Raw genomic sequence first — 12,758 nt, forward strand, 5'->3', positions numbered from 1 at the left:
GCTCGGTCCCTGCTCCTGCCAACCTAGCAGTTCGAAAGCACGTCAAAGTGCAAGTAAATAAATAGGTACTGCTACAGCGGGAAGGTAAACACCGTTTCCGTGTGCTGTTCTGGTTCACCAGAAGTGGCTTAGTCATGCTGGCCACATGACCTGGAAGCTGTACGCCAGCTCCCTCGGCCAATAATGTGAGATGAGTGCCGCGACCCCAGAGTCAGTCACGACTGGACCTAATGTCAGGGGTCCCTTTACTTTTACTGTATATGTATTAAACATGACATGGTATATTTCTGGAATTGCACTTGGTGGTGGTTTAGCTCACAGCTAGCTGTTGACCTTCTGAGCATGAATGAGTATGGTTTCTTGTGGTTCTCACAGCAAAGAAAAAAATATCCACTCTGTTCTCTTACATGGCACTTCTCCCTCTTGTGGGCTTTGTTCAGATCTGTCTCTGTTCACATCCAGAAGTACTCTTATGGCGTCTTTATAAATGAAAAGACCACTTTTCCCCTTGTCAACCATGCTCTTTATTATTATTATTTTTTAAAAACACAGTATGTTTTCTATAAAGATACCAAAGTGCTAGTTGTTTTAGGAATATCTAGATCAGGGTCCCCAAACTACGGCCCCCGGGCCGGATGCGGCCCAATTGGCCTCCCAATCCGGCCCGCGACGACCCCCGCTGCCCGCTGCCGCTGCCCGCTCTTGAGGCGCGTGGCGCGGCGACTATCTTCAAAATCGGCAAAAAATCACCGAAAATCCTTTGTGCGCATGCGTATGGGCCTCTCCCGACCCAGAAGAGGTCATTTCCGATGCACTTCCGGGTCGGGGGAGGCCCATACGCATGCGCACAAGTGATTTTCGGCGATTTCCCCCCGACTGCGTGCGTGTGCGCATGCGCATGGGCGCGCACTCCCCTGCCCTCCGGCCCGCTGCGCGGTAAGTCTGGGGACCCCTGATCTAGATGGATCCCAGGCTGGTGTGCAATAATAATAGCAAAAGACCATCAAAACAGTCGGGAAGCTGTTTTGTTGTGATTACCCTGTGATAAGGAACAGGCCTTAGGCAGCTGCCAGCACCCACTATTTGATTCCCCCTTAGTGCTTCTGAAGTAGCGTTACTCCTAGGCATTCTGGGAAATTAAAATGGTCATGCCTGCTGTGGCTGTCTGCTGCCACAGGATAACCACTGAGGGTCCCACCAGAGGGCATCTTGCCAGGGAAGGGCCCTCAATTCTGAAGCAGGTCCTGATAAGTAAAGAGTGCATTCTACAACTGGGCTAGTCAACGTGGTGCCCTCCAGATGTTGCTGAACTACAACTTCCATCATCCCTGGCCATTGGTCATGCTGGCCAGGGCGGGTGGGAGTTATAGTCCATAACATTAGGAGGGCACCATGTTGCCTACAGTCGACACCTTGGAGGTCTTTAGTAGCTTCAGGTTCCAGGCCTCTGCATGAAGTTCAAACTATGATCCATAGCTGAAACTAAGGTCTGTTTCAATGCCTTTTCATTTTTGTACTTGTAACTCCAGTTTGTGTGTGTGTGCATGTGTGAATAGTGTTAACCAGGCCAGAAGTTTGATATATTTCCCTGCATGATCACACCCCTATAAGTAAATTTATAAGCTGGGTGAGTGGCCGAGGGTATCATTTGGTGGGATGTGTCAGAAAACATCAAAGCAGCCTTGCAGCCTTGTGATCTGCTTCTCTCCTCACCCCACAGTCACCCAACTGTTAGTGCATCCTGGCTAGTATCAAGCTGTCATGAGTAATCTTAAATGCACTCTAGACCCTAGGTGGGCAGTCTGTGTCACAGGTCAAACGATGGATGGCTTGCGTTTTGCTGGATACTTTGGAGAAGCACATGCATTTTGTTATTGAAGCTAAAAATTGGTAAATATTTAAAACACTCAGGGTGTCTCAATATCTTCAGCATTAAAAGGGAACTGATGCACAATTTAAGGTTATGAGGCATTTGGGAAGTGCCACCTGTATATTATACGTCACTCAGGAATCACCTGCTGCATCAGGCAAGTGTTTGGATGTTGGCACTTTATGCTTAGGAACATTGTGTGGAGTCAGAACAGAGATAACAGCCACCTGGGATTAAAAATGGAGGGCAGAGGAAAACTGCCAGTCGCTTGCAAGCTGGAAAAAATTCTATTCATGCTTCCCGATCAGTTAACCTTTCCTAATGATCCATAAAAATAAAGAATTTTTGTGATTAACATCTAGTGCTCATATGATGTAAGCTCAACTCTCCTTAGACAGTTAGTGCCCAATAAATTAAATAAATGTGGTGTTGCCTCCTTTGATCACAGAGCAAAGGGAACATCTTTTTATTTTTTTTTGCAAAGGGAACATCTGAGCCCCACATTGGTACTTCAGAATGCATTGGGGCAGCAATATGAAATAAAGGAGCTGAAGCCGGGGGGGTGGGGTGGAGTGGAGTGGGGAGAGCTCTCCTCTCAATATTTATGGAGACCAACCAATCAGGTTGAAAGCCCATCTGCCATCTCTTCCCTTACCTCACTAATGAAACATTCTTTGTTAAGCCACACTTACACGATACAATTTACTGCTGATCTTGATAACCACATGCCACAAGCAGAGTGCAGAAATGACCAAGATGTCCCTATACAACAGGTGTCTGCACCTGATTCTGTTTCAAAGGCTGTCCTTTGCCAATGAGCTAAGCCGCACACCTGTCTCTTCCTTGTCTCATTAGTGGAGCTGGCTGGAGGCTTCTGTCAGCCTTTAGGCAAGAGTATCTAGGGCAGGCATCCCCAAACTTCGGCCCTCCAGATGCTTTGGACTACAATTCCCATCATCCTTGACCACTGGTTCTGTTAGCTAGGGATCATGGGAGTTGTAGTCCCAAACATCTGGAGGGATGCAGTTTGGGGATGCCTGATCTAGGGAGACAGATATTATGGGGGGAGAATTTTGCACACCCAAATTCCTTCTTTTTTGCAGTGCTGTGGGGTGAGCCCATAAAACCAGGCCAGGCATCAACTGGTGTTTGACCTGAACAAGCCCATAGAAGCAGCCATATTCTCCAGCCTTTTAAATTTATTAAGCACAAATTGGCTGAATTTTTTAATCCCTTATGCTTTTGAAAAAAATGTCCCATGTTTGAAAAATGTAGTCCAATGAGTTTGTTTCTGCCCTTGATCTCTTTTCTCTGGTGCAATGAGTTTTGACATTATAAAATAATGAATTAGGAACTTTCAGTAGGGGAAATTGCAAGCTTCCAGAGCTGAAGGGTGGTGGTTTCTACAGCTTTTTGCTGTAGGGCAGGCATCCCCAAACTGCGGCCCTCCAGATGTTTTGGCCTACAACTCCCATGATCCCTAGCTAACAGGACCAGTGGTCAAGGATGATGGGAATTGTAGGCCAAAACATCTGGAGGGCCGAAGTTTGGGGATGCCTGCTGTAGGGTCTCCTCCTGCACCTCCAGCTTCTGCCGCTCCAGGCTATGCCTTCATAGATAATTCAAATTTTCCCAATGCAGACTACTGTACATTGATAGACTGGGCTACAAACTGGAAATACATTTTGCCACCTTAGGCAGAATGGGACAAGGGCGTACCCATGCAAATTGGAAATGCCCTCTAAAAACCCCAACAGTGTCATGGAGTACTCTGAGGTGCCCAGAGACAGTTGGCTCCATTTAGCTGTGCTGTCCTAGGCAACTGCCTAGTCTACCTGTACGGATGGCCTTGAATCTTAAGTACGCACTATACCAGGCACCCCCAAACTGCGGCCCTCCAGATGTTTTGGCCTACAACTCCCATGATCCCTAGCTAACAGGACCAGTGGTCGGGGAAGATGGGAATTGTAGTCCAAAACATCTGGAGGGCCGAAGTTTGGGAATGCCTGCACTATACCTTTAAAGAACATTCAAATTACATTCTTTCCCTCAGAGAATTCTGGGCTCTGTAGTTTAATCCTCACAGAGTTACAATTCCCAGCAGCCCTTAACAAACTACAGAGTCCAGAATTCTTGAAAGGGGAAAAATGTGCTTCAAATGTGCTTTAAAGATATTGTATGTACACAGCCTGAAACATTTAACTGGAACAAACTAACAGGCAGAATTAGCCAGATCCTAGATAACCTTTTCATGATTTCTGTATGGGAGTAAAAACTGCAGCTATTTTGAAGTCTTTTGGTAAAAACAGTGTTACGTTAAGTAAATTGTCAACTTATATTTTATGATATTGTCTGGTAGAATGCTATTTTATCATGACAACAAATGTAATTGAATTCAGTACGTCCAACAACAACAACAGCAGCAACAACACATTTGTATGCTGCCCACCTGACTGGGTTGCCCCAGCCACTCTAGGTGGCTCCCAACAAAAATGAGTAAAAACACAATACAACATCACACACTAAAAACTTCCCTGAACTACTTCTGAGTAGACATGGCTAGATATCTAGTTTTCAGTTTTATGTGTACACCACAACTTTCTCCCACCCCACTCCCCATCATATTCCAACTGCATAAGACCTGTTGTGTATGAAAGGTATGAATAATGTTTCCTCTTTTGGAATTTGACTGCTATTTCTATGTTCTGGCTGGTCCTGTTATGTCAGTCACACCACGGACCCATTATATCTTTATCTTGCCAGATAAAAAGCAGTGCCCAAGAACTGCCCTACTGCTCAAAGCTTTCACGGCTATAAGACAGCCTGGCTTGTGTGGGTACATTGGATTTCCAAGTTTTGAGGAACAGCCTGAGCACAAGGAGCAAAGTGGTTTATCTGAAAGGAATGGAGACGGTCTCGGATGCTGCAGCAAAGATGCTGAGAAGTCTGTAGAGTGTTCCAAAAAGCGGATAAAATAACAAACATGTTACGCAACTCTGCATTTCTGGTTATTGCTGCTTTGCATTGGCTAATAACACACAAACGTAAGTACAGTTTTGATTAAGTACTTTGCTAGACAGATTGACCCTAAACTGTTTGGGACATGTGGACTTTACTGGATCCAGCAAGGTTACTTGTGTTTGTACACTTGGGGTTAAAAAACGGAGAGGGAAGGACTGCCAGGACCCAAAGAAGACAAATTGTGTCCCATATGTACACAATATCCCATATTATACCATACCTTAGTACAGATTTTAATTGTAAGCCACTTTGAGAGCCCACTGTGGCTAGAAAGCAGGATAGATATATGATCAGTAATAAAATAAATTGTTCAGCCTCACTCATCATGAGGATCCTGTTGACTGTAATGCATGAAATACAAACGATCAAATATATGTGATCAAAGACAAAAATCACAGCCAGGGCTCAAGTGGCAATGTAAGGATATAAAAATGTTGATTATTTAAACATGAACAGCTATACAGTGCTACCTCGGGTTACAGACACTTCAGGTTACAGACGCTTCAGGTTACAGACTCCGCTAACCCAGAAATAGTACCTCGGGTTAAGAACTTTGTTTCAGGATGAGAACAGAAATCACATGGCGGCGGCAGCGGGAGGCCCCATAAGCTAAAGTGGTACCTCAGGTTAAGAACAGTTTCAGGTTAAGAATGGACCTCTGGAACGAATTAAGTTTTTAACCAGAGGTACCACTGTAAACATATGTGAGTATGCTTCATGTCTTGGTAATTGCTAAAAAAATTTTAAACAATTGTCCACTAGCACCTTAGAGACCAACTAAGTTAGTTCTAGGTACAGTATAAGCTTTTGTGTGCATGCACATGGAATCTGAAGAAGTGTGCATGCACACGAAAGCTTATACCCAGAACTTAGTTGGTCTCTAAGGTGCTACTGGACAATTTTTATTTTATTTTATTTATTTATTTCGACTGTGTCAGACCAACACGGCTACCTACCTGAATTGGTAATTGCTGTTCTTTTTTCCAGGCAGTGCTGGCAATGTTGCCATTGCAGATGCTTCAATAATCCCAGTTGGAGGTAAATCCTTAGTCTCTTATTTAAACCTAAATCCTTCCTTATCCCACTTGCCTGAGATGGCATATGTAGTAATGATAATAATAATTAATAATAATATTTTTGCTGTTGCTGTTGTTTGTTGGAATTTGTTGCCTGCCCTTCACCACAAGGTCCTGGTGTGGGATATACATTCATTGAACAAAATGCCATTAAAGCATCACTTAAAAGCACAAGAGGCTCAAAGATTACTACAGGGCAGAAGGGTGGGGGACAGAACTATCTGATCTTGTCTGCTCCCCAGAGGCTGAATTAAGAGGTGTCTTTTGCTGGCTACAAAATATATGATTTATATATATCTCAAATGATAAAACCAGGAGTCTTTCATGACTATTTGCATGGGTGGCGGCTGCAGACAAGTGCAGATGCCTGATTTTGGGAAATGCTAGGAAAACAGTACTTCCTGATGTCTGCTGAAACCAAATCCCTGTGTGTGGTTGTGTGCGCAATAAGCCTCTTTTGGACTGCAGGCTCCTACTGTGTAAACTCGACAATTCTGTGATTCTATGTCTGATGTACTCCTGAGTTCACTGTGCACACAGATGGTTGTGTGAATAGACCTTCAGAGTCATTCATCAAAACCAAAATCAGATTCAAGTGCGTGAGAGAGGCAGCAAAATATCTCTTCACACATTTGTATATGAGTAACCTGTGAAACGCCACTAGCACACTAGTATAAACCGATAGATTCGACAACTTGCATCAAAGATAAGTAAGTGGTTATTAGCATTGACAGCTCGATTTGTATCTTCTGTATTCAGAGATAATAAATCCTTTAAGTTGGAATTGCGTAAGACTCATGAGCTCATGGGTTCAAGCCCCATGTTAGGTGAAAGAATCCTGCATTGCAGGGGGCTGGACTAGATGACTCCGGGGTCCCTTCCAGCTCTATAATTCTATGATTCTAAGTACCACAGTCTGGGGACAAGTGAGAGTGTGGATATTGCCATCTCACCCTTTTTTCTGAACTTCCACAGAGCATCCAGTTAGCCACTGTCAAAGACTGAATGTTATTTTAAGTGGACCATTATCTGATCTGACATCAGTTCGATATCCATGTGCTATCCGTGTTTCTGCTTTTGTTTTGGCAGTAAATAGATGTGCTTTTTTTTCTCCACATCCCCTCCAGATCCTAACATTGCAGTAGGAAAAATGTCATCCCAGTCGAGCACGTATGAAGAAAAGGGGAAGTCAAAGAAGGCCATAGATGGTTCACTGGCCAATAGCTATGCTAATGGAGACTGCACCCTGACAAAGAAGGATTTTGAGCCCTGGTGGATGGTAGATTTGAATTCAGCATTTCAGGTATCTGCTGTGGTGATCACAAACAGAGGAGACTGTTGTGAGTCAAGGATAAAAGGAGCTGAGATTCTCATTGGAGATTCGCCACAGAAGGGAGGCACAATGAATCCCAGGTATTTCCCTTCTGTTAACAAATGAATGGTGATGGAAAACCAATAAAGATGACATGCAATATGATCTTAAACTTGTTTACTGGGAAGTAAGTCCTGTAGGGTTCAGTGAAACCTACTTCCAAGAACAGGGATGTCTTTACCATTGGGAGTAGTGGCGCAGCGAGCCAGGGCGCCAAGCAGTGTAGGGTGCCGGGCGGAGAGTCCGGGGAGGGAAGAGCGGGGAGGTAAGTGAGGCAGAACGGGGGCTTGGTGCCTGCGTGCCTCCAGCGCCCGTCGGAGGTGGGAAGGCTCCAGATGCTTTTCCGCAGTCCGGAGCTCTCTCTGCTGGCTCCGCAACACACCACCCACTCAGCTGCATGGTGTGCGCTTGCATCCCAAGCTCTGCACATAATAAACGTGACTCTACCATCACTCTCTCCTCCCCCCACTTCCTCCCCAAGCAAGGACAGTGAGACTGTGGCTGAGTGAGCACACATCAGCCCCACACCATAATCCCGCCATGGGAGCCGATGCCCAGCCGCAGGCAAGCAGCACGGGGTAGCAGTGCAAGGGCGGGAGCAGCCTTTCCTTAAAAAGGTCAACTTTGGGGTCCCCCCCCTTAAAAAAGGTTGATAACTCTGGGAAACCGGGGGGGACAGGGACTGGAGGGATCTTTGCACCACGGCGCCGGATATGCTTAAGATGGCACTGTCCAAGAAACTTATTTTAGGATTGGAACCTTAGGCCCAATCCTAAAAACATTTTTGTTGTGCGTAGCTTACTATTTATTTGTTTGTTTTTACGGATTTAACACAATTTATATACCACCTGATGTGCAATCACTTTATGGAAAAAAAACAAGAATTCCAAGCTGTTTGCAATGTTCCGAGAATAAATCTGCTGTAGTTTTAGCTAGCAGGTTTGTTAATTATACATACAGTAACTGAAAAATATATACATACCGGTATTTGGAAGTCAGTTAGTCGTGTTGGTTTCCAGAGGACTTGGGGGGTTTGGAATCTGCAGTATAAGACTATTGATTACCCACTGGTGATGTTGGCAGGACTCAATCTGAAAAAAAAGTACTACTAAAACATGAACATCCTAAACCTCTCAGTTAAATAAGTGGAGAGGCTGCTTCTGGGTTTTAACATCTATTGCATCAGCCAGTCTCATAGTCCATCTGTATCGCCTGTCCTCTCCCTGTGGAGGGACGAGCCTGGAACCTTGGACTATGTTGTCAACTGCCAGGACCCAAAGAAGACAAATTGTGTCCCATACATACACAATATCCCTAATTATATCACACCTTAGTACAGATTTTAATGGTAAGCCACTTTGAGAGCCCGCTGTGGCTGGAAAGCAGGATAGACATAAGATCAGTAATAAAATAAATTGTTCAGCCTCACTCATCATGAGGACTGATCCTGTTGACTGTAATCCATGAAACTGGTAGTTTCCAAAAGATATTCTGAAGGATGCTGTCATTGCAACCTTTCTTGGAGGTTTTTAAGCAGAGGTTGGATGGCCATCTGTCAGGGATACTTTAGTTGATATTCCTGCATTGCAGAGGGTTGGCTCTTGAGGTCCCTTCCAACTCTGATTCTATCAATCCAAACATCCCCAAGCAGCAGCTTCCTCATTGCTGCTAGTCTCTCCCTGCACAATGTGGCTATGTTGAATATGGTTTCCTTCTAATATGTGTATGAATGACATACAGAGTAAGATAGGCCTGTTGTATTAACAGAGTAAGTATTCTAGAGCAAGGGCATCCAGCATGGTCCCCTCCAGATACTATGGACTCCAGCTTCCATCAGCCCTGGCAAGCACCATCGGCAATCAAGACTATAGAAGTTACAGTCCAATGACAGCTGGGAAGTACCACATTGGCTACCCCTGCTGCAGAACGCGCTGCAGAATTGTCTACATTTCTGCATAGTTGAGCTATGGCATCTCGATCACAATATGTAGTGATGACCACTATCGCGGATGACTTTGAAAGGGGAATCAATAAATTCATGGAGGATAAGGTCATCAATTGCTACTAGCAATGATGGCTGTATATTGCAACCAGCATCAGAGACAGTATGCTGGGGAGCATGGTCAGGGGAGTGCTGCTACACTCATGCCCTGCTTATGTTGTGGCTTTCCATAGGCAACTGGTTGGCCATTGTGAGTAAATAGCCCTTTGGTCTGATCCAGCAAGGCTCCTCTTAGGAAGTTTAACTGCAAAGAAATGATTGAGCAAAATGTTCTGTGTCTCTTGCTGATATCATTGGTCCTTTCGGCCTAAATATTGGTGGGGTTCCCATACTTCCGCATGCCATATCTCCGCTGTGTTCTGTGGTCATGCCATTGAGTAATGCTCTAGTTGCTTTGCAGGTGCGCTACAATCAACAGCATGGGGCGTGGGGAAACAATGTCCTTCACCTGTGCAGGGATGCTGGGCCAGTATGTGACCATTACAATCCCGGGGAGATATGAGTTCCTCTCACTCTGTGAAGTGCAAGTTCTCGCACACCCATGGCTCCATGTGGGTGAGTAGATGACCTCTGTTGTGGATTTAATGTGCACAGCAAAGGAACATGTTGCTCATGCGATGTGGGCGAACCAAATCACTGATTGTTTGAAAACCCCTATTATCACAACTCAGGTGAGAGAAGGCCTTCCTCCCTTTACCAGAGCTGACCAATGAATAGATCATGTCAGTAGCTGCCAATGGGGCTGCACAGGTGGGGCTGCATTGCTCTCCCGTCTTCCCAACATTGTGCATCACTACAACCTCTGGGGGGTGGGCAAGGCAGTGGGAGTTTGGCACGGTGTGAGAGGAGCACTGGAACCAATCCAATGCTCTAGCTAATGCATGTATTTTGCACCCGCAGCACACAAAGTTCCTGCTGCCTTGCCTCCCCTTTTGGTAAGACGGCCGGGTGATATTCTATTCTATGTTAGTCCTATTCACCATTGAAATCAATAGACAGAACTTACTTAGGTTTCTTAATTTCAAAGGGTCTACTCTGGCTAGGACTTTGTTGGGCGCAACCCCAGGAGAGCAACACAGCCCCACTGGCTGCTACTGGAGAACTATACAGTGGTACCTCTGGTTAAGAACTTAATTCGTTCTGGAGGTCCATTCTTAACCTGAAACTGTTCTTAACCTGTAGCACCCCTTTAGCTAATGGGGCCTCCTGCTGCCGCCGCCACACAATTTCTGTTCTCATCCTGAAGCAAAATTCTTAACCCGAGGTACTATTTCTGGGTTAGCGGAGTCCGTAACCTGAAGTGTCTGTAACCTGAAGCAGCTTTAACCCGAGGTACCACTGTATGTCTGTCGATGGGGAGTAGAAGCTTCTCCTACCTCCAAATCTACTCTTCTGCTGGAACTTCACCTCTCCCTTCCCGTTCCTGATGTCCGACAACCCACAGTTTTGTTACATACATTTGGGTTGTTGTTTTTTTTAAAAAAGCAAATAATTTATTAAATTCATACAACCCACACAAAATTTAAACATCAAGAATATTTCAGAAGTTTACTATCATAGATAGATAGTTACTAAAAAGATTATATACTTTCAGCTCCTGTCAGACATAATCTTCATTTTGCTGAAAGCTGCTCTTAAATTTTCCCTGATATAATATGTTTCAGAACTTCATAGAGCTATGTAATCAATTCCCTGCCTTAAAATTTGCAACTTGCCCTTTACGTATTGTGTTGCCAGGTTCCGCCCACTAATGACACTAATAACTTCTCTGAACCTCTCTCTCTCAGCTGTTAATTTTACAGCATTTAGCTGTTTTGATATCTTTCTTACTAAGTCTCTGTTATTATGTTTCTGATTAATTATCCAGGCTTTTGCATATAGTGTTCTAGCTAGAGTTATAATATATATAACACTTGGTTTTGATTGGATGCTCTTATATGGTCTTTTACATAATATTTGACATGAGGAGGTCCAATGAATCTTAGTAGCCCGATATTTCATGAAGGACTGTAATAACCATTTGCCTTATTTCATTTCCACCAAAGGTGAAAGTTTGGTTACATAACACTTGTGAGTAATGTGAATATTTTTCTCACCAGTGTCAGAAGCTCAGACATGTCATTTCTTTTGCAGTTCATGATGGTGGACGGAGCCCTGTGAGAGACAGTGAAACTGATTTAGGTAAGTGCTCAGTTGTGTGTTGGACTATGACTCCCATCGGCTCCAGCCAGCCTGACCAATGACCAAGGATGATGGGAGTTGTAGTTCAGAAGCATATGGAGTGCCACAGGTTCCCCACTGCTTTGCTGAACAGTGATTTCCTGTAGAAGTGCTAATGATGTTTCCCCTTCCAGGTCTTCAGGGCAGAGTTCTGAGTTTCCTTAATGAATCGAAGGAGAGTTATGTTGTCATATCTCCGATGCAGCCTCTGAATGTCATGGAATTCACGCTCTGCATGAGGGTCTCAGTAGAGGCTGTGAGTGACCGCAAAGTCATTCTCTTCTCCTACCGCTCTCAAAAGGACGAACTGAGGATCTTGCGTGAGGCAAAGGGCTGCTTTGGATTACACATGGGGGGTCAGAGTGTGATGTTTGCCCTCCCCGATCTCAGCACTTTGGGAAGTCATATGTGTGTCACCTGGGAAGCTGAGTATGGCCTCACCGCCTTTTGGGTGAATGGGAAAAGGAGCATCCGAAAAGTGCACAATGTAGGGCATATTGTTCAGTCGGGGGGCACTGCAATGCTTGGATGGGATCAGAGTGCACAAAATGCATCCGAACAGCAGGAACGGCGTTTTGTGGGGGAAATAACAGATCTCTACATGTGGGATTACGTACTGAAATCTCAAGACATTCAAGATGTGTTCCAGCTCCGCCAGTTTCCTAGAGGAAATATCTTCGACTGGAAAATGTTATCGTACAAGATTACAGGGAATGTGCTGGTATTACCTAAGGACTACTAACACCCAAGGAGGATATGGGCATTATTAAGATATGCAGGAGATCTTTTGTCTTCCTCCTTTGCAAAAGAATAAACGAAAAGGGAAGGAGGGAAAGCACCACCTGAGATGTGGAAGCTCAGCTGGTGCCATTATTCACACTGCCTGTAATTGTTCACATTGTAGGATTGTTGACTGCCGTATGAAAATCCTTTCATACTGAAAATTGTTGAAGTAAATCATAAATTTTAAATAAAACAGCCCTATGAATAAACAAATTTGAAAATGAGATTTTAATTTTCTGTTTACTGTATTTACTCATGGCAAGCTGTCGTGTATATAAGAAAGACATCTCTATAACTGTACTAGGGGCTAGAAACTTATTGTGCATTTGCAAAAGAAAGCTGTGGATTCTTAAAACGTCTAAAAAAAACCCTTGTGGCTTTAATAAGGTTGCTCCAGGAGATGCTTTGAGGTGC

General features: G+C 44.4%; 2 protein-coding genes across 2 annotated transcripts in view; both read left to right on the forward strand.

Moving 5' to 3' along the window:
- Positions 1-4,792: 4,792 nt before the first annotated feature.
- The window catches only part of LOC118090813 (uncharacterized), a 34,576-nt gene continuing 26,610 nt past the window's right edge, over positions 4,793-12,758 (forward strand). Inside the window, exons 1-6 of the mRNA XM_035127048.2 lie at positions 4,793-4,914; positions 5,879-5,929; positions 7,095-7,380; positions 9,742-9,896; positions 11,475-11,561; positions 11,696-11,881. Coding sequence (XP_034982939.2) covers positions 4,854-4,914; positions 5,879-5,929; positions 7,095-7,380; positions 9,742-9,896; positions 11,475-11,561; positions 11,696-11,881 — 826 coding nt within the window. The 5' untranslated portion in view covers positions 4,793-4,853. The remainder of the gene's footprint in view (positions 4,915-5,878; positions 5,930-7,094; positions 7,381-9,741; positions 9,897-11,474; positions 11,562-11,695; positions 11,882-12,758) is intronic.
- Positions 11,593-12,534, forward strand: LOC118090818 (C-reactive protein-like). Its single transcript, XM_035127053.2, has one exon. It carries the CDS (start codon positions 11,677-11,679, stop codon positions 12,301-12,303), a length of 627 nt encoding a protein of 208 aa, XP_034982944.2. The 5' UTR covers positions 11,593-11,676; the 3' UTR covers positions 12,304-12,534.

The sequence above is a fragment of the Zootoca vivipara genome, chromosome 10, assembly GCF_963506605.1.
Source record: "Zootoca vivipara chromosome 10, rZooViv1.1, whole genome shotgun sequence".
NCBI lineage: Eukaryota > Metazoa > Chordata > Lepidosauria > Squamata > Lacertidae > Zootoca > Zootoca vivipara.